Source organism: Chiloscyllium plagiosum, unplaced genomic scaffold (genome assembly GCF_037043375.1).
Source record: "Chiloscyllium plagiosum isolate Xiang-an unplaced genomic scaffold, Cpla_swu_hap1 HiC_scaffold_23, whole genome shotgun sequence".
NCBI classification, from domain to species: domain Eukaryota; kingdom Metazoa; phylum Chordata; class Chondrichthyes; order Orectolobiformes; family Hemiscylliidae; genus Chiloscyllium; species Chiloscyllium plagiosum.
In genome coordinates this window covers 6,606,526-6,632,622 of record NW_028270161.1, presented here as the reverse complement: position 1 = coordinate 6,632,622, position 26,097 = coordinate 6,606,526, and the positions used below count along the sequence as shown (strand labels likewise).

Here is a 26,097-nt window from a genome sequence, read left to right as displayed (position 1 = left end):
AATCAAGGTTCCTCTGTATTACCCATTGAGGTGCTCAGTGGTTAGCACTGCTGCCTCACAGCATAAGGGACCCAGATTCGATTCCACCCTTGGGCAACTGTCTGTGTGAAGTTTGCACATTCTCCCAGTGTCTCCGAGGGTTTCCTCAGGGTGCTCCGGTTTCCTCCCACATTCCAAAGATGTGCAAGTTAGGTGGATTGGCCATGCTAGATTACCCGTAGTGTTCAGGGATGTGTATGTTAGGTATGTTAGCCATGGGAAATGCAGGGATAGGGTAAGGGGATGGGGATGAGTCTGGGTGGGGTGCTCTTCAGTGGGTCAGTGTGGACTCACTGGGCTGAATGACCTATTTCCACACTGTAGGGATTGTATAAAAGAAAAGGTGAAGGTGCAGCTGTCATGTAGAACTGCTGCAATTCATGTGAAGAAGGTACAATATCCAGTTGTGACCCACTAAAATGAAGGAACGACAATCCAGTTCCAAATCAGGATGGTATGGGGTTCAGAGAGGCACTTACACATGACAGTCTTCCCAGATGACTCCTACCCTTACACTTCATACATTATTGGATTAAATAGGAAGTTATTTTTAAGAGACATTGGCACGCAAAGGCATGCACGCCAACCTCTTGCAGTATGTCAGGCTTTATTTTATGTTGAGATTTCCACAATAAAACTTGAGGAGCAGACCCACCCCAATCCATAATTTCTAGTATACTAGAAAGAGAAATTGTTTCTCAAAGCTTTCTTGGTGGTTGACAAAAAGACCTTTTTTTGATCCAGTTAAAATATAATTTAATACGCAATGTGTGTTGTTCAATGTTTTGGAATCTGAACAGGAATTTTCTCATTACTGCCAACAAGAATCCACCCTTTTAGAAAACAGTGAAACCTCCTTTAGAACAAAGCACAGATTCATTACTCCAATACCACAAACCCAATGCATGCATTTTTGTTACAATTTAACCTACAACAGGCTTCAAAACACCACCTATGTTTCAGATGAACAGTCTGCTAGGTTTTTTCTAATATTTAAATATAAAGAGCAAAATAAGTATCACTATTCACAGATTATTTTTAATCAATGCTATCCTTCGTTGTTAACAGCATCGTGCTGAAAGTTTGCAGCACACAGATTGATTCTTCAATATAATAAATTATGAGGCTGGTCATGACAACACTGAAAAGTAGGCGTCATAATCAGTTCAGATGTAATGACTGAACCTTTTTGTCCTCTTTGGTGATTGTGGGTCAATTTTTAACCTGCTATAAACAATACACCTCCCATGTATTTCACTTCATTACGTAACTAACCAGCCTCTGAAGCAAACTGTCAAAATCTGAACAACCAACCACTTGTTTCAGAAGACAAATATTTTCAAAATTATATTTTGCACGCTGTTCATTTTAAGGCAAGAACTAGAAATCTTAGTACGTTAGCAAAGCAATCAATATGGCGAATAAAATGTCTGAATGATAGAACAAACCTGCATGTATATAGCAAAACTAATAAATTACAAGCCAGAGGAAGTTGCAATAACTGTTTAGCTCTATGGTCAGAACACCTCTCTAGTACAGTGTCAATTCTGGTTCACCAAGTGCAAATGAAACACTGAAACTCTGGTCAAAATACAGTGAACAGTATTTAACTTGATCTCCAACTTTACAGATCTCAGTTAGGAAGAATGGAGAACTTGGCATTCTCATCATCTCTTTTAGAAAGGTATTAATATTTGCATAACACCATTATGTTTAGAAAATGCTGAAACATTTCAGAGAACTGGAAAAAAAAGACATCTGAAAACTAATTTAAAGATAATATGTGATACTGTAAATAGAGTCATAGCGATATACAGCATGGAAACAGACCCTTCGGTCCAACCAGTCCACGCTGACAAGATATTCCAACCCAATTTAGTCCCACCTGCCAGCACCTGGCCCATAACCCTCCAAACCATTCCTATTCATATACCCATCCAAATGCCTCTTAAATGTAATAAAGAAGAGGTAAATCTAAAAAGTTGTCTTAAACAGAGGGAAATAGCAGACCACAGGGCTAATATCAGGAAGAGTTAGACCACAGGGCTAATATATCTCTCTCTCATATCTCAAAAATCCAAAAAGACCATGGAAACAAAAATCCCATAACTAGTTAAGATAAACCAGATACTGCCGTTAAGGGGCTTCTGGAGAAATGAGCCGAGATGAGTAGAATGATTTTTATTATCCATAATCACCTTGTGATTTTGTTTTTGAACTATTTATGAGAAGATTTAGCTGAATAAAATCAGGTAATTTGGTCTTCAGCTGCAAATGGATAAAATTGTATCGCCTGATTTAGATCCATGAGTTTTATTTCCGAGATTAATTTAAAACACACAAAACAAAATCAACCAGTGGGAAAAACACAACAGAAAATCAAAAATAAACCTGAAAGCTGGAAACTTACAGAAATAAATAGTGATGTCTTCAAAAATGTCCTCATGACAAAAGGAGGTGCTGGAGGTCTTAAAACGTGTAATGATAGATAAATCGCTGGGATATGATCAGGTATATCCCAGAAGCTAAGAAAGAGATTACTGGGCCCCTTACTGACATATCTGTATCATTGACAGCTTTGGGTGAAGTGCCAGAAGACTGGAGGGAGACAAACGTGGGGTCATTATTTAAGAAAGGTGGTAAGGAAAAGCTAAGAAGCTACAGACCAATAAGCCTGACATCAATGATGAGTAAGTTGTTGGAGGGAATTCTGAGGGACAGGATTTTACATGCATTTGGAAAGGCAAGGACCGATTAGGGATTGTCAACATGGCTTTGTGCATGGGAAATCATGTCTCACAAACTTGACCAAGCTTTTGAAGAGGTGACAAGGTTGATGAAGACAAAGTGGTACACATTGTCTATATGGATTTCTGCAAAGCGTTCAACAAGGTTTTGCATGGTAGACTGGTTAGTAAGGTTAGATCATATAGGATGCAGGGAGAGCTAGCCAGATTGATACAAAATTAGCATGAAGGTAGGAGACACAGGATGATGATGGAGGGTATTTTTCGGGCTGGAATTTCGTGACCAGCCTTGTGCCACAAGGATTAGTCCATTGCGTTTTGTCCTTTACATAAATGGTTTGGATGACAATGTAGGAGATATTGTTACAACACGGTGTAAACCCTCCTGCTTAATTTAAAACGAGCAACACAGAAAAGATTTATCCTGTGCAGTAATCTGTAAATTTCCGAGTAGTCAAGAACTATTTAAAGTAAAAATTAACTTTATTTCTTAAAGTATACCAGAGAAAAATTAACTAACAACTATTCACAATTCCTTGCTCTAACATATCTTTTATCTTCCCTTCTGTAATACTGGTCCAATAGACCTCCCAATTCAGATTTACAGAAAAATACAAATGTTAAAACCAGCCAGCGGTCGAATCTTCTCTTTATCTTCGTTGGTATTTTGGCTCTCCAGGTCAGTGTTGAGGTTTTTCTCTGTGCAAACTCCTTCACTAGACGGGTACCTCTCAGAGGGTTCTGACCAGCAGTTTACAGCTGTTGGTCTGGTGGCAGTTCTCCTTTCAACTGTTCAATTTTCCCCGGTCTTCCACAAAGCATCGGATTGTGTCATTGGCTTTTAAAGATTGTCAATATACTCAATTCAAACTTGATTGGAATTTGGTATTTTTTGGGGTATAATTTAAACTGATTGGCCTAATTCAAATCTGCTTTGTCATGTCCCAGCAACTAGTACCCCAGTAGCTGGAGCACATGTTACATTGTGAATATTGAGAACACTTGGTGCTGTCACTGCTAGCGTTTACTCTCAAAGATACAAGTACACTCATCTTCATAACAGTTTGGTTAGTAAGTTTGCACTTTTGCCACATATTGTTTACAGAGTATTGATACTAAAAATACAATATCCATTCTCAATTCAGTTAGCACAACCTTTAAAACAAGTTAGACACAGATTTAATGACAACGTCACTCCAGCAATCCTGCTGGTAACAGTTCCTGCCAGAAGATCCGCTATCATGATGCCATATCTATCAGCTTTATGCCATCCTCACATATCCACTGCAGAGGTCTACAAGCACTCCGAAACATCCAACTACACCTACGATGAGGCCTCTTTCAGAGGGCAAAGTGGAAGATAGCAGGAAGTGATCTCTCTAGCTTTTCAGCCCTGATCAAACAACTAATAGTCCACTTAACGAAAATTATTTTTCACAGGTCCAACACTATTTCTATTCTTAGATTAGGTTACTTACAGTGTGGAAACAGGCCCTTCGGCCCAACAAGTCCACACCGACCCTCCGAAGAGCAACCCACCCAGACCCATTCCCCTAACACTACTGGCAAGTTAGCATGGCCAATTCACCTAACCTGCACATTTTTTTTGGATTGTGGGAGGAAACCAGAGCACTCAGGAAATCCACGCAGACATGGGGAGAATCTGTAAACTCCACACAGACAGTTGCCTGAGGCGGGAATTGAACCTGGGTCTCTGGCACTGTGAAGGGCTTTTGCCCGAAACGTCGATTTCAAAGCTCCTTGGATGCTGCCTGAACTGCTGTGCTCTTCCAGCACCACTAATCCAGAATCTGGTTTCCAGCATCTGCAGTCATTGTTTTTACCTCGATGAGTTTAGGAAAAGGAGTCTGTTAAAATTGTAGGAGATTGCAGAGATAGAGAGAAGCATGATGATGGGTTTCAAATATGAGAATGGGTGTTTTAAATGTGAAGCACTGCGAGACTGGGAACCCATGCAAGTCTGCAAAGGTAGGAATTACTGGTGAACAGAACATATGAACAGTAGAACTGTTTACGTGCTGAAGGTTAGAGGGCGTGGAATGGGGGCTCACAAGACAATATTGAAGTAGTTAAGTCTGGAGGTGACAACAGCAGGAATGACAGTTTCAGGCTGAGGCAGGGTCAGACTGGAATGACCTTCAGGACCATAGGAGGTGACAACTACTCAGCTCAAGCGTGCTCTACCCTCAACATGTTCCCACACTATCTCCCTAATACTTGATATCATTAGTAACTGGAACTCTATTAACCTCTACTTTGAGCTTGTTTAATGTCTGAGCAACTACTGGCCTTTGGGCAGGAGAACTCCAAAGTTTCATTACCCTCATCTCAGTCTTAAGTGGCTGGCCTTTTATTTTAAAACTGTGTCCGCTATTATGGGCTGCACAGCCAGGGAAGACACACTTACCTATCAAGGCGTTTTTTTAAAAAATGTATATTTATGTGAGATCATCACATATTCTTCTAAACTACAGATAATACAGGCCCAATGTCCTTAAGACTCTCCTCATCGGACAGTCTCATCATTCCAATGAATCTCCATTGCCTCCCTCTATGACAAGTAAGTCCTTTCTTACGGATCAGAACCACACAACATTCCAGGTTACGTTAATGAAACATGATGACAGAGGCCAATCACAGACTCAGAAAATGAACTTGGGGTTGAATAGGATGCCAAGGCAATGAACAGACTTTCCAACTAAGTCTCTGCATGACAATTATCTATAATTTGCAGCTGTAGAGTACCTGTTGTTTGTTCCCTCTTCTGGTGAGCATCACAAACTGCATGGTTTCTGAATTTTCAGAATCGCCTTCTCCTCCTCCTTGGGGTGGAGGACCTTTCTTCAGTTGGCTTTTTAGTTGCAGTGGAATAGCCACATCTAACTGGTGCACTTTGACAGACTCGCCAGATCGCTGCTGCATAAAGAATGCATAAGGAATGATTTTGGTGCAAGTACTTCCTAAATATTTTTAGAAACTTTAAACTTTGCTGCCAAGAGGTCACTTGTCAGTAGTCTAAATTAAAACAGCATAATTAATCTGCACTAGAAATGTTAAAAACACTTTCTAATGCAAATGAATTTTCTGTATTTCCTGTTATTGTTACCTTCAAACTAGAATTTAGAACAAAGAGTTTAGTCCAAATTTCCAGTGCAAAGTTTCTGAATATAAAACCACAGCTTGTAACTTCCATGCACGAGGTACCTGCAGATTTTCGAGCATCATTTTATCCAATGCTTGAATGAATTCTTCATCTTCTGCACAAGGAAGATGCTTTAAGCCTCCGCCCTTGATCATCACCTCCTGCAAACCAAATTACAAATGTAGCACTGTTTTGAGAACATTACTTAATTTTGGCATCCCATAAAACAATCAAAAAATTTGATTCCAAATATGTAAAAAGATTCTGAAACCCAACACAATTCCTAAAAATACACTGTTTTCAAACTTTGAAAAAAAGAAATCTAGCTTAAAAGTCCTTCTTAAATCTGGACATTTGAAAGTCTTCTTAACACATGAAACAGAATCCACAAATACACACCACGTCCAATCTCATCTTTCAAAACTTTTCTCCACCTATACTCCCAAAGGTTTGGATTAGGTCTGCTATAAATCTTGAAATGCCTAGTTTCACAATCCTAAATACCAGGAAATTTAAAATAGACACTGCCTCATTTGCCAAGTGCTCTATAATGAGAAAATCAAAATAGAGACCTGAACAACAGCAACCCCTGGATTGATGCAGTGATTTTAACACACAGAAATGTACCGAGATGTTTTACAGTGGTGGAAAAAAAACCTGATAGATAAGTTACAGGGCTGAAGGTGGTTACAGAGACAGCATGATGCCACAGAGGAATTTAATCACAAGACGGACAATTGTGAGTTTGAGCTGTTGCAGGGGCAGAAACCAGTTTAGCTGAGAGAAGAAAAACAATATTGTACTGAAGAATATTGTAGTTGAGATTTTGGTGAGTTAAAAGTGCACAGAGGGTTAACGATAAGAGAATTTCTGTTAAAACAATGGAACAATAAGCCTAGAATTGGCAAAAAGCATGAATTTCAAAAGCAGGTAAGCTTGGTTAGGGACAAAGATGCTAAAGAGATGCAACTAGACAATTTTTGTAATTAACAAAAGCAAAATATTGCAGATGCTGGAAATCTGAAAGAATCTTTGTAATGAAGAGTATATGGGAATTCCAGTGTTCAGGTAGGAAGCCAAGCTGTGAATAGTTGGATTCATCAGACTGAGGATACAGCAGGGTAGCAAGGGGGCTGGGCAACTGCATGGCAAAGGAATACAGTTTATATTCCAAATTAAATTTTTTGAATTCAGTCTTGGTAATGTGTAGCTAGAGAAAGTTAATGAATGAGTTAAGTAGAAAAGTGTCAGTGGAAAGACAAAGAGATCAGAAACTGCAGCCAGTTGCCAGTGCACCTATGCAACTGTTCCTATTCTCTATCCCCTGGTAACAACATTCACAAATAAAATAATGAAGAGAGAGATGAAGAATGGACAGTTTTAAGGTCACAGTACAGTGACGGGAAGAGAATTATATAGGGAATGGAATGAAGCAAATGTATTTTGAGCAAGTTGTACAATGCAGGAAAAACATACAAGGAAGGAAGGTGAAACTGACTTTCTCAAAAGCTGCACACAGAGAGGGGAGGATGACAAAGAATAAAGTATTATGGTCATTGTGGTTAGGGGCGTTTCAGTGGCCGGGGAAGGGATTAGCGGGATTCTAATAGGGAGTTTCAGAGAAATATGTAGAAATCTGGTAATAACAAACCATATTCAACAATCTTGAAAAGCAAGTCAGTGAATGCACAGGGACAAAGGCATTATGTTTGTGGACAATCTAATGATGGTAGCATTGAAAAAGTAGTGGGCAGTTTTCACAGTCAGGAATCATTTATGATATCAGCTGCCCCCAAAGCTGCTGATATTAGCAGTCAGTCTTCCCATTACCACTCATGCACTCAAGGGTTTTGCCTGAAAATTTTCTTGTTTAAAGATAATTATATGGTGAGCAGAAAAACAGGAAATCCCAAAAACAAAAAGTCACAAATGACACAAATTAAAACCAATGTGCTATTACAATTTAAATTGTGTTATGATCCCAGCTGATGGCAATACTGGACAAGTCAGATCTCAGACGAAACCTGACTTGACAGATCACACAATTCATTTTTGCAGTTTGTGCATCCAACTATGCATTAGTGTGAATTTGGCTCAGTTGATAACATGTTAATATTCCCTCTACTCGCAAGTTTCAGGATTCAAATCCCATTTGAGGGTTTGAACACAGATCCAGGGTGGCACTCCAGTGCAGTACTGAAGTGTGCTATATAGTTTCAGATGCTGGCACCGCTCAGTCACTAAACTTATTCATGAGGCTGCGAGTATTTTTTTAACAAAGGAACAAAACTTTATTCTACAAAAGAAAAAAGCTATATTTATGTATTTACATTTTTAAAAAGATGTAATCAACCTTCTTTTCCAGCAATATCCTTTACCGGACTCATCACAAGTGGATTATCATTCCTACCTTAATTTTAAATTTTTACTTGACTGATGAGGTTGTAAGCAGCTCATTTAGGCAAGTTTCTACACACTCACCAGATGTCTCTCCCAGAGACATACAGACAATGGCGACTTGATGGAAATGTTTCTAACTTATCTTTTGTGATAAATTCCATTTACTTAAATAGCTAAAACACTTTTTCAGACTTCTTACACTTCTGAAAACCTGAACAGCCATAAATTAAGTTGCAATGACGTACTGCTGATCTAAGCCCAAACGGCCGCAGATGAGTGGATTGGCCAGTCTATTAATACATCATAAAAGTTCCACTTTGTAAACATTTCATCAATTCTCCAGGAAGTTTGTCTATTCAGTTAGTTAAGGTCACATGCTTGCTGGTTTGATTATGCTTAAGTCTTAAAAAAACTGACTCACTTTTAAGAAGTCACTTACAGAACTAAAACCATTTATTTGTCTATTAAAATTCCGATCCTAAATCAAGATTATAAACTTTATAACGCAGTGTGAGGCAGATTGGAATTCTGAAGCAGTGCCCTTATATCTTGCTCTTGTACTCTACAGATTACAAAAAAAAAGTGCAAACATGAAGATCTGGAGTTCTACCTTTGCGCTGCATCATTCTGTGATGTGCAACTTTAAAAATTAAAACTCTTAGTATTAGCTGCCTGCACTCTAAACATTCAAGCAATTATATATTTGAATTTCTAAGTCACTCAGTTCATCCACTGTTGTTCCAATAATTGTATCTTCTCATTCCTTGTTCTACCTCTGAAAATGTATTAAAGCACTCTTCTCCAACTCAAAAGGTGCACGACTGTCTTCTTCAACACATTAACACTTTGCCTAATTTTTAACCAAACATTTTGGAAGAGAAGACTTTCATTTATACAGCACTTTTCATAATCCTTTTGGTAATCTCTTGGTGTTTACAACAATTAAGCACTTTTTGAGATGTAGTTACTATTAATGCTCCAGGCAATGTGTGCACAGCAAGCTCCTACTAAAAGCAACATAACAATAACCAGATGACCTGTTTTGTGGTAAGTCTGTTTTTGTTGAACGTTGGATCAATGTTGCAACGGCCCTGCAGTCCTCTGAAATGTGATCCTTTACATCCTGCAGAGCAAGACCTTTTATAACATTTTGCCCGAAAGGTGCCAGCATCTGATCGCTAGCACACCTCAGTGCTGGGTCTGTGTTCAAGCCCTTGAATGGGATTTGAATCCTGAAACTTGAGAGTCGGAGGGGGGAGGAACATCAACATGTATTATCAACTGAGCCAAATTCACACTAATGCATAGTTGGGTGCAGAACGTTGATATTTCTTACGTTCAAAACTGGTCACACATATTGAAAATAAAATTGGTCTCAGGACCAATTATTGAAATACAGATTTCTCAACCCTTCATCCAATTTAGGGAACAGCCAATCATTCCTTTCTCTCTCTGCCCATGTCAACCAACTCACAAACTGAAATATTTGAATTTTTGTAGCTGGCCTCCTACTCAACACTTGATCAAATGCCTTGTACAAATCCTCATATACCATATGTCCTGCATGTCCCGTATGTACCCAAGCATCCAAAAGTAAATCTGTTGCTCTTGATGTAAGGTTCAAAACTAAATTATCTTGAAAAGGTAGGAGCATGCACATTAGACAATTCTTTATCGACTCACTAATCATACTTACATTGTTGTCCTCATCAGTTTCATTTTCCTTATTGGAGTCAGTCAAGTAATCTGTATTTTCCTCCTCCTCTTCTTCATCATCTTCATTCTCAGAAGCATCCTAAAATGGGAAAGATTCTTACTTCAAAAGGTTTTGTCAGAGAATAATCTCAATTAGCTGCCATAAGATTATAGTAAGGGAAGATGTTTATTCTGAAAGGTATAGAAAATAAAATCATGCTAGGTTACATGAACATTATTTGTATTTCATTCAGAAGCATGCAGAAAGCAAGTTCTCTTCTGTTGAAGGTGAACTAAATGAAATTATCACTATATGTTCAAATGAATAATTCTACAAAAGAATAAGAGAATACAGTTAATTCAACCTATTTATTTCTTGGATAGATCATGCTTATACATTCCTCTATCTACTTATTCTACACAGGATAAAGCCACAGAGTAACTTAGAGAAAAAGAAGAAAGCATATGTCAGGTACAGACAGGATTGACCGAGTGAATCCTCTGAAGAGTATAAAGAAAGTAGGAGTATACTTAAGAGGGGAATCAGGAGGGCAAAACTGGGACATGAGATAGCTTTGGCAAATAGAATTAAGGAGAATCCAAAGGGGTTTTACAAATATACTAAGGACTAAAGGGTAACTCGGGAGAGAATAGGGCCACTCAAAGATCAGCAAGGTGGCCTTTGTGTGGAGCCACAGAAAATGGGGGAGATACTAAATGAATATTTTGCATCAGTATTTACTGTGGAAAAGGATATGGAAGATACAGACTGTAGGGAAATAGATGATGACATCTTGCAAAATGTCCAGATTATAGAGGAGGAAGTGCTGGATGTTTTGAAACGGTTAAAGGTGGATAAATCCCCAGGACCTGATCAGGTGTACCCGAGAACTCTGTGGGAAGCAAGAGAAGTGATTGCTGGGCCTCTTGCTGAGATATTTGTATCATCGATAGTCACAGGTGACGTGCCCGAAGACTGGAGGTTGGCAAACGTGGTGCCACTGTTTAAGGAGGGTGGTAAAGACAAGCCAGGGAACTATAAACCAGTGAGCCTGACCTCGGTGGTGGGCAAGTTGTTGGAGGGAATCCTGAGGGACAGGATGTACATGTATTTATAAAAGCAAGGACTGATTCGGGATAGTCAACATGGCTTTGTGCATGGGAAATCATGTCTCACAAACTTGATTGAGTTTTTTTGAAGAAGTAACAAAGAAGATTGATGTGGGCAGAGCAGTAGATGTGATCTATATGGACTTCAGTAAGGCGTTCGATAAGGTTCCCTGTGGGAGACTGATTAGCAAGGTTAGATCTCATGTAATACAGGGAGAACTAGCCATTTGGATACAGAACTGGCTCAAAGGTAGAAGACTGAGGGTGGTGGTGGAGGATTGTTTTCCAGACTGGAGGCCTGTGACCAGTGGAGTGCCACAAGGATCAGTGCTGGGCCCTCTACGTTTTGTCATTTATATAAATGATTTGGATGCGAGCATAAGAGGTACAGTTAGTAAGTTTGCAGATGACACCAAAATTGGAGGTGTAGTGGATAGTGAAGAGGGTTACCTCAGATTACAACAGGATCTGGACCAGATGGGTCAATGAGCTGAGAAGTGGCAGGTGGAGTTTAATTCAGATAAATGCGAGGTGCTGCATTTTGGGAAAGCAAATCTTAGCAGGACTTATACACTTAATGGTAAGGTCCTAGGGAGTGCTGCTGAACAAAGAGACCTTGGAGTGCAGGTTCATAGCTTCTTGAAAGTGGAGTCACAGGTAGATAGGATAGTGAAGGCGGCATTTGGTATGCTTTCCTTTATTGGTCAGAGTATTGAGTACAAGAGTTGGGAGGTCATGTTGTGGCTGTACAGGACATTGGTTAGGCCACTGTTGGAATATTGTGTGCAATTCTGGTCTCCTTCCTATCGGAAAGATGTTGCGAAACTTGAAAGGGTTCGGAAAAGATTTACAAGGATGTTGCCAGGGTTGGAGAGTCTGAGCTACAGGGAGGGGCAGAACAGGCTAGGGCTGTTTTCCCTGGAGTGTCGGAGGCTGAGGGGTGACCTTATAGAGATTTACAAAATTATGAGGGACATGGATAGGATAAATAGACAAAGTCTTTTCTCTGGGGTCGGGGAATCCAGAATTAGAGGGCATAGGTTTAGGGTGAGAGGGGAAAGATATAAAAGAGACCTAAGAGGCAACTGTTTCACGCAGAGGGTAGTACGTGTATGGAATGAGCTGCTAGAGGAGGTGGTGGAGGCTGGTACAATTGCAACATTTAAGAGGCATTTGGATGGGTATATGAATAGGAAGGGTTTGGAGGGATATGGGCCGGGTGCTGGCAGGTGGGACTAGTTTGGGTTGGGATATCTGGTCGGCATGGACGGGTTGGACTAAAGGGTCTGTTTCCATGCTGTACATCTCTATGACTCTCGAGCACAAAAGGAAGCCATTTGGGCCTATCATATCTATGCTAGCTCGCTATGGAGCAAGCCACACCTTCCTGCCTCCCCATTCAATCCCACAGCCACACAAATTTATTTCCTTTAAGTGTCTACCCAACTTCTTTATAAAATTATTCAAGTCTTATTCCACCACTCTTGCTGCTGAGTACCAGATCATCACCACTTGTGTAAAAACGTTTTCCTTCACATCCTTCCTGCATTTCTTGCCCTTTGTCATCTATACACCTTATCAAAACCTGTCATAACACATATAATTCTAAATGTCCCCATCACGTCTTTTGTGCCAAGAGAACAATTCCAGTTTCTCATACCTCACTTTGTAGTTAAAATTCCCCCAAGCCTGGAGCCATTCTGGTGAAGCCCCTCTTCACCGTAACATTTGTTCCTGAAGTGTAATTACCAGAATTGGATACAATACCTTATTTGTGACACTGGTTTTATAAAAGGTGTTGTGTGGTTGCTTCTGTGGCACTCCTCAACCAAAAGGTGCTCATCTCGTTATAATCTTACATAAACAATGCAAATTACTTGCTTCCTTTTAATGAGATTTTTCCATAGTTGTAGCTCAGAAATCACCAATTGCCATATCTGAACAGTCGGTGCATTACTTTGAGTTCCAAAAGGTATATTTTAACCCAATTTCATAAAAGGAAGTTAAAGTAGTACTAAATAGTGAACAAGACACTGAGCAATTGTTTGTGATGTTTTTAAATTATCTTCAAGAAACTCTTGTGCCAACGTGGGAAAAACATTAGCATGTGGGTTGTCTTCACTGGGCTTTTCAAGCTCAGGTATGGTTTATTCTGGAACAGTCAAGGTCACGTTAGCCATTCTGGAACTTGGTTGCAGAATGCCCAATATTAGCAGATTATTTCAGAGTAGCTTCCATTGTACAGAAAGCTACTCAAGGCTCAGTATAGATCTGGGATTGTGATATTTTTAAAAGGGCCAAGGTAATAACATTGCCACGCAAAACACCATCTCATTAGTGGGCTGGACTCAAGGGTTAAAATGTCCAATTACACTTCCATTAGTAATACAAATTAGAAAAAGCATTTGAACATTGAATTTGCTATGTACAAAATGCAACAAAGGGAACCTGGTACTAAAAAATAAAAATTTCATTTGACTTTAACTTTAGTTCAGTTGGCAGACTCAGTGTTCAATCCCACTCCAGGACATGAGCCCAGGTTAACTGTTCAATACAGCACTGTCTGATCTGCTGAATTTCAGATGACAGGTCTGGCCTTCCTTCTCAAGTGTATGGAAAAGATCCCACAACACCATTTCAATGAAGAGCAATGGAGTTATCTACAGTGTTTCTGGCCAACATTTATCTATCAATCAACTTCATAAAAATATACTCTTTGATCAGTATTACACTGCTATTTGTGGGAGCTTACAGAGTGCAAACTGATGGTTAGGTTCCCAAATTACAACAGCGGCCGCGCTTCAAAAGCAATTGACTGTAAAGTTGTTAGTGAATTATGCCAGGGTCAGCAATGGACATGGACTGTTAGACCAACCAGTCCACACTGATCACGTTCCCAAACTAAACTAGTCTTACCTGCCTGCACTTGGCTTGTATCCAGCAAACTTTTCCTCTTCATGAACTGATCCAAATATTTTTTAAACATTTTAACTGTACCTGCATCCACCACTTTCTCTGACAGTTCATTCCACACACAAAAAAATACTCTCTGCATTAAAATGTTGCCCTCATGTCCTTTTTAAATCTTTCTCCTCTCACCTTAAAAATGTTGTTTAGTTTTGAATTCCCCCACCCTAGAACTTATCTATGCCCTTTGATTTTATAAACCACAATAAGGTCACTCCTCAACCTTCTACTCTCCAGTGAAAAAAGTCCCAGACTTTCCAGTCTATTTTTATATCTCAAACCCTCTATTACTGGCAACATCATGGTAAATCTTTTCTGAACGCTCTCCAGTTTTCTATTATGCTTCCCATTACAGGAATTAGTTGCGAGAAAGATATACATGTTTGAACGTTTTCACCTTTTTAAAAAAGTCTAATTTTACAGCTATACAGGTTATTATTTTAATACCTCTAAAACCTTTCTAAAGTGCTTCAACTGAACTAATTTCATTTGTGCACGAAACCATGTTATTGGCAAGTGAAATAAATTATTTCACGCTATCAGATTAATGACCAGTTACATCTACTTTCACTGGGCTGGATCAAAGGATACCGACAGGTCACAGCGCTCTTCAACTTGTGCAATGGGAACTCAGCATCAGAGCTCATACCTCCAACAACACTCCACAGCATTGAAATATCAACACAAAGAGGGCAAACTTCAGGGGATGCTAAGAGGACAGTAACTTAGTTACAGTCAAATGTAAAAGGGACGTGCCCACAGAAACATTTCTTTCCAATTATGATAATTTGGTGTCATAATGCTGTAAGATTCTTAAGTTTCATAGGTCGTTGAACCAAGTCTTGCAATGAGAAATAGGCCTCAAAAATAATTTGTCAGTACACTCCAAAGGAAGTAACTTGAGAAACTCTCATGAATTATTTCTTTCCAGGGAATTTTCACGATGAGTATCTGAAGAGGAAACTAATAGAACACCTTTCAAATTCGCCTGTTTGCTCGATTAAAAAATGCATAGCTTCGAGGATGATTTAACAATTACAGAAGAACCTCAATTATCTGGCATTCGAATATCCAAATATCGGATTATCTGGCAAGATCGCATGGTCTGGTGCTCAGCTATACTATGTTATTCGGCATTCAATTATCCGGAATTCAATTAACCGAACGAAATATCCCCACCTATGTCCTTCAGACAATCAAGGTTCCCTCTATTTATGACGTTTTTAAGCTAAAGCTCAGCTCCTATATGACATGAAAATAATGTGATGTTCAACAAGCCCTATTTGACATTAGGAAATGTCATTCATTCCAGTCTAACAGCCATTTAAGATAATGGTAGTTTTGACAATTAATAGAAATCATACCTCTTCTTCATGTTCATTCATTTCACTTTCATTCCCAGACTGTTCCTCTGTTTCTGCTCCACCCTCTTCCTCCTCATCATCGTCATCATCATCCTGATTTTCTTCCCCTTCCCCCAGACCAGATAATTTGTCCGACTTGGAATCTTTCCCATCAATTACAAGACCTATGAAAGAAACCCGAACTTAATTTAAAAATAAATTCAGATGAAGCAAAACTTTAATTTTACAAACTAGATACAGGTAGACAATCCTTTATTCAAAATCCAAAAAGCTCCGAAATCCAAAGGCTTTTTGCGAAGATTCTCGCTCATTAACAATGTTGTTTGGCATGCAAACAGTTAACCCAACTCCATACCCACTCAATGCGTATCACTCAAATGCAACATGTGGGGGCGTGTGCCAGTACTGGCAGTCCTCAATTCTGTTTCAAGGCCCGTTTTACTCTCAGTGCGTCTGCCGTCTGGCAAGATTTTTAAAAATTTCACCAAACTGTCACTTAGAAATCACAGAATCCCCACGGTGTGGAAACAGGCCAACAGGCCCAACAATTCCACACCGACCCAGAGCCATCCCGCTACCTAACACCGTATTTCCTGTGGCCAGTGTACCTAACCTACAATTTACTGGACATGATGGGCAATTTAGCATGGTCGATCCACCTAACGTGCACATCTTTGGACTGTGGGAGGAAACCGAAGCACCCAACAGAAACCCACAGACATGGGCAAAACATGCAAATTCCACAAAGACAGTGGTCCCAAGGCTGGAATTGAACCTGGGTCCCTGGCACTGAGGCAGCTGTACTAACCACAGATACAAGGTCAGAACTACAGAAAGAGTCAATTCCAGTTGATCCCTCATCAACTATGGTGGTATCAAATCACACCTTATATAGGCATATCTACGAAGTTGCAAGATTAGCCTCAGTAGAAATTCGAAAAATTCTAAATTCTGAAAACCAGCTGGTATCGAGCATTTTGGATAAAAGATTGGTGCACCAGAATTAGGTTTACATGCACCAAGGATCATCTAAAATTTCCTACAATTGTATACAAATGCAATTACTTTGCCAAAAGGTTTCCTTAAATTCCCTCCAGTGGACTACCACAAACCTCACGCTTTAGTTCACTTTCATTCCTAGATCTGTGTGCCCCCCTAATACCATGCTGAAAGGAGCAAGCAGGTGTTCTGCCGATGTCAATTCTCCCAACTAACCACTAGTTCAATGGAAACTGACTCACTTGACAGTTCTGTCTTTTTCATGACATGCTTAATTACAACAATACCCTAGATTCTTTACAGTACAGCTTTTTACAAAATAGATGCCACCTGCAGTTTATCACTCCCAAATCAGGATCCACAAATTAAATTTACAATACACACAAAGCTTGGGAAAACAAAAGCTATGAATGATGTCTTACCATGTTACATTAAAATATAAATAAACACAGAGTAAAGATGCAGCACTGATGCCAGGAGAATAAAGGAACAGTATTACATACGCTAAAACCTAGGTCAATGACAAAAGCCCCTCAGTGAGGAACAGAAATGTCAGTTCAACATTACACACGTTTATACTGGTGTAAAGCTTGGAGCTAGATAAATACATATACATATCTTCATTTTCATTACTGTTAGGGTCACTAGTTCCATCAGCACAAATGGGGCACACAATAGAGAAAATGAGACAACAGCATAGCGAAAGATCAAATGGATTTTGCAGAAGAAAAACACAAACACACCATTTACCCATTCAGCCTGCTCCACTATTCAATAACATCTTGGATGAGTCAGTCCCACTTACATTTACCAATCTCCTGACACCGTACATCATTTCAATAGTTCTGGCCCTAGCCATCTGCTCTTCAGTGGTCACCAACCATTCTACACCTCCATCCCTCACCAGGACTGCCTGAGGACTCTGTTTCTTCCCTGAATGTTGGTCCAAATAGTCCACATGCACCACTCTCCTCAGCCTGGTTGAGCTTGCTCACTCATTAAATGATGATTCTGTTCACTACTCTCATTTCTTCTCAAGGGAACTTCATGTGTGCCTGTGTGGATCCTAGCTACACAAGTTGTTTAAAGGCGAAAGTGGAACATTCCTTGTTCTAGACCTATTCAGGACCCTTCCCACAACATTTTTTCCAGGACACCAATGACTGTAACCATGCCACTTCTTATTTTGATCTCAAGTGGAAAAATTAGTCCATTTTGTTTCTAGTTTCTACCTTTCTTTCAATTTCATCTAGTCCATCTCCAAATCTCCCCTTGCCAGCCAAGAGCACGAATCCAGAATATTCCTGAATAAGTATCTACTCTATCAAGTCCCCCCCAACATCTTACAGACCCTTGGCTACACATTAGGAATAGACTAATGGATTAAATAAATAACTTGTAGGAATGGATACTTCTGGTTTATATCTTGATGTAACATAAATAAGTTGATGTTTGGTGCACATGGTTAATCATTGTGGTTATCAATATTGAAACATGCTGAACTTCACATATCCTAAGTCATTCCTGTGGTTCACTCTTCACAATTTAAATGCAAAAAGTATTTCAAGCACGCTGCAGCACCTACTCTACACGGAGGAAAGGGGATCACCTTGAAAAATGTCAAATTTAATTCCAGATAAGTAAGGGAGAATTCTTGAGAAGATCAGGAAATTCGCTCACTACAAACAGCAGCAGTTATATTTCAAGCCATTTAATGTCCTGCATCATGTTGTTAGCCCAAGGTGAGAGAATTTGATAAAGGCAAGAATGAGGAAGAGAGAATGTTTGTTGTGCAGCTTAAATGGAAACACACATCTCCTACCAATGCTTTGGATCAAAAGATCTACACTGCTGACATATCTTCTGTGCACTCCTTGTTTGTTGCCTCTCAGGAGCAGCACACTTTAGGTTCTTCCAGAGTGATCCACTGGGTCAGCAGTTTATAAACGGGAGATTTTTAAAAAAGGTCATGAAAGTCAGTTTATTAAACTTTCCAATACAGTTGTAAGTCTGATAGGAAAAGGTAGGTTTCTGGTAAACCCGGATTGACATGCAGTGGCATCACTGGAACTGTATTCCTGATGAAGGGCTTTTGCCCGAAACGTCGATTTTGCCTGTCCTCGGATGCTGCCTGAATTGCTGTGCTCTTCCAGCACCACTGATCCAGAATCTGGTTTCCAGCATCTGCAGTCATTGTTTTTACCTCATTGGAACTGTGACAATCTGAGCAGTGTGCATGGCCCTGACAGCTGTGCTGATAACAACAGTCAAAAAGAAAATGCATGAGCACTGGTAATCTGAAGAAAAGCCAAAGCACAAAGCTCTCACTAAATTAAACCTTAATCAATCATTAATTATCTTGCTTTGTTTTCATTGCACATCTGTTTTGAACACAACTCAAACTTATGTTTTTTTTTAAAAAGGATCACTAGAAATTGTAAAGTACCTAAAACACCACATTTCTGCTATGTACTCAAGACAGAGATGCAATCTTGACAACAAGGACAAAATGAAGTCCACCAACGTGCTTGCGTAAAAAAAAAATCGACCATGTTCCTGTGACAATAATGCTTTTGATAAAGGAGAAAATATCAAAGATAAACGTCACGTTTCAAAAAGGAGCTTGTTTAACAGTTCACATGGCCAAGGCTGAAGGTCTCAAATTAAGCCATGTATGCCTCAGCTTTTAAAACAAAAATGAAATAGGGATCTTTTTGTTTGAAGATCAAGTTTCAAAGAAATTAAAGGACTGCAGTCCATTAATGTGCAGCCTGATTGAAAATGCATGCTTAGAAAACATGTCAGCCAGTTTAATTTAAGAAGTCCCGTTAATAGAGGTAAAATGGATATAAGCATTTAATCATTAATTATATTTGTAATAACTCATTATATTGCAATATCACAAGGGTGATTAGTTAAGACAATGTAAGACTCAACAATAATGTGATCAGTTGAAGGTTAAAAGAGGACTTGCATCACAAAAAATGTCAAGAATGAAAACTTTATTCTTTGTGACCCAATAAATTATATTTTAACAACCCTCTTTTCAAAACTCCCTTATGTAGTTTACAAGTACATAGCAACAAAAGGTTGAAAAATAAGGCAATCACTCAAGTCTTTGCTCAGCAGCAGCAGCATGTGAAGTCAAAGTTCAAGCCCAACTCAGACCTCAAGTACACAAGGTGTTGATGCTCAGTGACTGAGGGAGTACCTTATGCAGTTCAGAGAGCTGTGACAGGCGTGATAGGCTGAACAGTCCTCTTTTATGTTATAAGGTATGAATTCATTGTAGCATGGACTGACAGCAAAATAACTTCCACTACCTAGAGAGAACACAGATTTTGGCCGGGGGGCGGGGGCTATGTCCTGCAAATAAAAAGAACACAATGGTAGAGCAGGCAGTGCTATTTCAAAATTGGGAGCCAGCCTAGTTTTATTTGACTAGACTTCATCGAAAGATCTGGGTAATGTTCTGTGGACCTAGATTTTGAATCACATTCATGGCAGACACTGAAATCTGAATTCAATAAAAATCTGGAATTAAGGGTCTAATGATGATCATGAAACCATTGTTGATTGTCAGAAAAACATATCTGGTTCATTGATGTCCTTACCAAGGCTGGCCTACTTTGGACACCAAGCCTAGTGATGTGGCTGACTCTTAACTGTCCTCTGGGCAATTAGGGATAGACAAATAGATATTGGTCTAGCTAGTGACATCCATATCCCATGAATTAATTTTTTTTTTAAAACTGTGAGAAAGTAGAGGGAGTTGTAATAGGATTCCAATAATAAGATACTTGACTGGTGTATGCTTCATGCCACTGGTTACTTAAATGGCAAAATGTTTAGTTCTTGAGCACTGAGGTTCCTCATCTTTATCAACAGCAAACAAAACCCAAGTCATTTTTGTCGTCTTGGACACCTCAATTATACTTTACCATTTCGAGTACCGTTCACATATCACTCCTAGTCCATGCATCACAATCTTGAGAAACTCCCTGTACAAGTCTTCTGGCAGCAAGAAATCATCGCCTGACTAAATCGGATAGGTGTGAGTTTTCCTTCCATCAGTGGGATTCGGATTAGGATTATTAATAGGCGAATAGTTAACTCTAAGACCAGTGCAATTTAGTGGTGCCTCAGAGGTTAAATTGCCCTGCATCCTCAGCTACCCATCAAAACTTACCATCTCTGTTAGTGGCCTCCTGGAAGTGGGCCCCACACAGAAGGATCAGTATTGGGCAGAGGCTGAGCAGGCAGGAAGTTGGGGAGGGGGGGGCGTTGTGTGTGGCAACCACTGAGAGCCACCCTCTATCCTTGCTCCCATTCCCCTCTCCTGGCCTCTCAATCCCGTGAATCTCATCCTGCCCTCCCTCATCTGTGACCTGGAGTCACTTCCCAAACAGCAGCCTTGGATGGTTGCAGTACCATCAGCAGCTCCCAATCCCACTCTTTTGTAAGCAGGAGACACTGCCAGCTTCTGTCTAAGCAGCAGCTCTGATAGAAGAACTTCCACCACTTAGGATCTCAATTGTAGGGTAGGCCTGACAATAACCATTAAGTCTTGAAGGGCATTTGTTTCAGGCAGGCCTCATCATGGAGTTAATGGTAATTCCTCACCAGTTCTCCAATCAGTAGCAAGACTCCCAGCCAGCCTGACAATACCAGTCACTGCAAACAATTGGGAGATTCACGAAGATAACCAGATTGACTGCAAGGAACCACATTTTCGTGTGTATGTGCATGCAGGAGGCTTGAAATAACAGTGTTGAGATTTTGGCTAGCATCTTGTGCCACTTCACTACAGAAATGGTCTGTTTTTCACCTTTAGAAAGGTAAAGCTGCAAACTGTTGATTTAGTCATGGACCTAGTGTTAACTTTTATTGCTTCAGATTTGGTCTGAAAATGAAACATACACCATGGAATTAGTCAGGGCAGAACCTACTCATATATGTTAGGAGTTTATGCAGGCAAAAAATTTAGTTTATCGAATATGGATTTGAATTGATTTCAGAGCTTAAGCTTTCAATATTAAAAGCAAGTCTTGTAGCTTTTCAATCTACCACCTGGGCAGGTGGGAAACATATAGTTACCACTGTTTGGCAAAGCCTTTTGAATGTTTTGATATTCCCATTTCATGTCTTACAACATTTTATATATTCTAGCTTTAACATACATGGGTGGCTCACATGACGGGAAAGATCCTCGTCTACAGCCATCACATGAAGAGTCAAAGCCCCAAAATCAAGATGCAGGATTGGAACAATCATGTGAGTACAATTTGATAACTTTTTAGTTATATTAGGTTTTATTACATGAGAAAAACATATTGTTGCATAAATATCATAATCATGGAAGAGCAATGAATAAGATTTTTGAAGACTGTATGGTTATTGTAAAAGCAAGGAGCCTTCTGTTCTTATTTCAAATGTTCATAAAACCTAGCGATTAATATGAATTTACTGATTCAAAGTAATAACAACTTCTCCAAATGTAATCAATGATTTTTCTTTTCAGAAATGCACCAGAAGTTACATTCATTAAACTCCAAATTCAAAGGCAGAAAATAACAATCATGAGGAAATGCCAAGAAATCGGAAGTAATATACAATTTTACAGTTCTGTATCAAAATATTTTAGGCCATTGTTAATGCTATGAATGCCCTCAAAAATATGAAACATAATTAGACTATTCCCTATGTCTGCTGCTAGTTGTTCTGCCTAATCTGACAGAGCAACAATGAGTGAGCTCCCAAAACCAATGGCTTTAAGAATTAATATCACGTCATTATATTTAAAACTTTCCTCAAAAGTTAATTGAAAAACATCAGCTATTTGGATTAACGAGCTAGATATTTGGTAAATTATTAGACAAATCTATTACCTAAAATAAAATCCTGTATCTCTCAGAATAAAATGTACAATGTAAGAAGAAAGATTCTAAGAGAAAATTTAATCTTGAGGTTCAGAAACACAGGTTTTGCTAATTATTATGGTATTGCAATCCATGAATAGTTGTGAAATTTCTGGTCTAATTTCACTTAGGCATCCCATTATAAACAGGAATGTCAAGCTGGAGAGGAGGAACTATTTTACTGAAATATAATTTCTCCAAACATGGTCAGATAGTTTCATCAATGCCTGTTTCCTGAAATAATTTTCCTCAGCCTAAAAGTGCCTGGAATGCAAGGCTTTTCTTTTGTAAATTGCTACTGATGTGAAAAGTAGCAATAAACATGTTCCACAAATTTCTTTCTTTTTAAAGGTAAAGCAATCACTCCTGTATCTAAAATTAATAATAAAAGGAGTGCATTCCAAAGCAAAACTTCAAAAAAAAAACTGATCAAATTACGTTATCAGTAACATAAATTACCAAAATGTAATCTCATATCACAAGAATTTGAAAAATTCTTTTTGCTGTACCATAATCCTGGATGCAATACTGGATAGAAACAGGCTTGCCAATTTGTTGTTAACAGAAGACATTCCACCCAATGAGACATTCCATCTCCACCCTCGCTAAATCCATGAAACAAAGAACAAGAGCCCTTTCAAACCTACACTGTCAGCATTTATGGAAGTGTCAAAATTAACAAAGACGTACAAAAACTGTACTGCCAGGTCACTCAGCATAATGTTAGCTTGCTAAACTTCCAAGTCGGAGAAATTCAAAGATGCATAAATAAATTTCTCCTGCTAAACACCAACACACATCCATCCGTGCCAGAATATTCAGTGGCGGCTTTATTAGCCAGAAATAATCGTCAAGGTGATATCTTGAGATGTTCAGACAAAAGCAGAACTGTAACTCAGCTTTATAATGGAATTGTTGCTGGATTTGGAACAACATAGGTCAGCGAGCAGACAAGTGCAATGGAGTTTTGAATGAGCTTTCATTTTGGACGATGGAAAGGAGGCCACAAGTGCGTTAGAATGCTTAAGCTGAGAGTTAACATAAAAGATTAAGCGAGGAAAACCAGAAGGTACTGAAATGGTTTTAAAATGCATTGTTGCTCCAGATTAGTAAGCAGAAAGTGGTGTGACAGAAGTACAGGTAACAGAAATGGAATAATTATGGAATAGTACCACAATGAAGGTAGCTATGTAGCTTATCAAGTCAGTGTTAGCTCTTTCAGATAGAAATTCATTAAATCCCACTCCACTATACAAAAAAAAAGCTGATGCTGGAGATCTGAAACAAACAAAAACAGAAATTGCTGGAGAAACTCAGGTCTAGTACTGTGGAGAGAAAACAACATTAATGTTTCGAGTCCAGTGGCCCTTCTTCAGAACTCAAGTACTACTTCTCCTTTTTGCCTGACATTGTTGCATCTTTTTATCCTTCAAATATTTATACAACTTCTTTTTGAGGGCCACTATTAAATCTGTATCACTGCATTCCAAATCTTAATCATTTGTTGTGTAAAAAAGCTTCTCCACTAATCACTTCCGATTCTTTAGCGACTCAATCCTCTTTCATCCACCCTTCATCCACTGGAAACAGTCTATTCCTACTTACTTTACACAAGTGCTTCATTATTTTAAACATCTCTTATTAAGCTTCTTCTACTCCAAGGAGAACAACCCCAGATTTTCACAAGGTCATTACAGATGGTACCTCCACACATAATGGCAGGGCTAAACAGGAGAAAGGATTCTTTTCCAGGTCACTTATTAGCATCTGCTTTACTTTCATGCACTTCCTGATAACTGCTGCAGACAAAGAGGACTAGTTTGCTTGGCAAATGCTTTTAAGGGACAGTGTCTCTGCGGATTTCTTTTCTAACCAGAGATTTACTTCATTAATATGTAAAGATTATGCAAGAAATCAAAACTATTTCATCAGAAACTAGATGATATGCGAGAAGAAAATTTGCTTCTTCATTTTGTGTTTATAAACATACACGCAAAGTCATGTTTTGAGGAAATTAAAACAGAAAATGCCGGAGAAACAGAATTAACATTTAGTCCAGTATGACTCTTCTTCAGAATGATATAAGTGGAACTGTTCCTTACCTAGTTTAATCAAGAACTCACGTTCGAGTTCCTGAACCTGTTTTATGGCCTCTTCAAGGGAGCCACAGAATTTCATCTTTGGTCGAAGCAGCTCAAGTATGTCACTAATCATATAGTCGACATCAATAGGGAAAGGGTGATCTTTCGTCCACACATCTAAACTCTTCTTCCACCAGATATAACGCTGCAAATGGCATAAGAATCTAATTTGTTAGCATGTAAAGAATCTATGTAGTGATAATTTCAAAAAAAGTTTTAATTAATTTAAAAAAGAAACTAACAACAGAAGAAATAAACAAAATTTCTCAGATTATAACCACTAGAGGACATGTTATTTTATATTTAGTACTTTGGAATAAAAAGGACTAATTAATAATCTTGTTGTTAAAGGACTTTAGGTACTTCACATGATTTGACAGTGGGATACTTCATTCTAAGGCAAGGGTATTAAATTTGAATTAAGGTAAATTATAAAAGTTTCAGGCACAAATTGGCTGAGGTGGACTGGGAAACACATTATAAAGCATGACTGCACATTGGCAATGGACAGACTTTAAAGATCAATTACACGGTTTACATCCTTAGAATTTTGAGGTGCAAAACTCAAAAACAGTCAGCCAATCTTAGGGAACAAAGGAAAGGATTGTATGAGATTAAAAGAAAAGGCTTATGAAGTTGCAAAAAGTAGCAATAAATTCATACAATTTAGAGATTTTTAAGAATACAGCCAAGGAGGACCAAGAAAATGATAAGGAAAGGGACAGTAAAAATATGAAGTGAATCTGGTACTATTTTAAGAACAAAGTGTTCTGTGTTCCAAGTAACTCTTTCCATTTAAAGCCAAAGGCAGAGATCTACAGATCACTATCTCGTTGCTATGTGTCGAATCTTGTTATGAAGAGTTATTCACTTATGCAGTAGAAACTGCAAATTATAGTGCATGCAGACACTTTTGGTTGTTTCCGAGATATGATCAGGTGAATAGATGCAAAGATATACAGTCTTTCTTTGACAAGACCAGTTCTCTGCCACTTACAAGAATATGCCAAAACAGACACCATTAAATGTATGCATATCAGTTCCTATTCATGCTCTCCATGTTAAGATATACAATTACAGTTAACTTGTCAAATCCCAATTATTTTTCATGTCATTGTCTTTATTAACGCAAACAAGATATTACGAAGAAACCAGATCTCTATTTTGTCTAACCCGATTACAGCTTTCTTGTTAATTTGAAAACATGCAGCTTTTAAAACGTTTTCAAGGTTTCTTTTAATCATTCGACTGAAAAATCCATTTAAGCTGAACCAATCTTTATTAAAAGAAAATAAAACTACAAGACAATTAGAAATGGGAGATAAAAAGAGCTAAAACTATCCTAGTCATTATTACTTTCTATTGCTTATCATTTTAGTTCTCCACTTTGCTCCCATTCAGATTATCTCTCCATGGCCTGATACAGCATTCCAAATAAACTAACACAGGGCTAACACCACATCTTTTGTATTGATACTCAGTGGCCTTTGGACTCCTTGCTGAGTTCAATAACTTCAGAAGTGTATTACATAGCCTGCACTTTGCACAAAGTTT

At 38.7% G+C, this 26,097-nt stretch overlaps 1 protein-coding gene and 1 long non-coding RNA gene across 7 annotated transcripts in view; one reads left to right on the top strand and one right to left on the bottom strand.

Annotated features, from left to right (window-relative positions):
- Positions 1-22,132, top strand: part of LOC122561859 (uncharacterized) — a 48,452-nt gene extending 26,320 nt beyond the window's left edge. For both annotated transcript variants that reach the window (XR_015761050.1, XR_015761047.1), the window contains 2 exons: positions 21,654-21,758; positions 22,006-22,132. This is a non-coding gene — a long non-coding RNA (uncharacterized LOC122561859). The remainder of the gene's footprint in view (positions 1-21,653; positions 21,759-22,005) is intronic.
- The window catches only part of upf2 (UPF2 regulator of nonsense mediated mRNA decay), a 102,364-nt gene that overhangs the window by 25,112 nt on the left and 51,155 nt on the right, over positions 1-26,097 (bottom strand). For all 5 annotated transcript variants that reach the window (XM_087999347.1, XM_087999345.1, XM_087999346.1 and 2 more), the window contains 5 exons: positions 24,505-24,688; positions 15,486-15,649; positions 10,046-10,144; positions 6,012-6,110; positions 5,553-5,723 (listed from right to left, as the gene is read on the bottom strand). In XM_087999347.1, the coding sequence (XP_087855473.1) occupies positions 5,553-5,723; positions 6,012-6,110; positions 10,046-10,144; positions 15,486-15,649; positions 24,505-24,688 (717 nt within the window). The remainder of the gene's footprint in view (positions 1-5,552; positions 5,724-6,011; positions 6,111-10,045; positions 10,145-15,485; positions 15,650-24,504; positions 24,689-26,097) is intronic.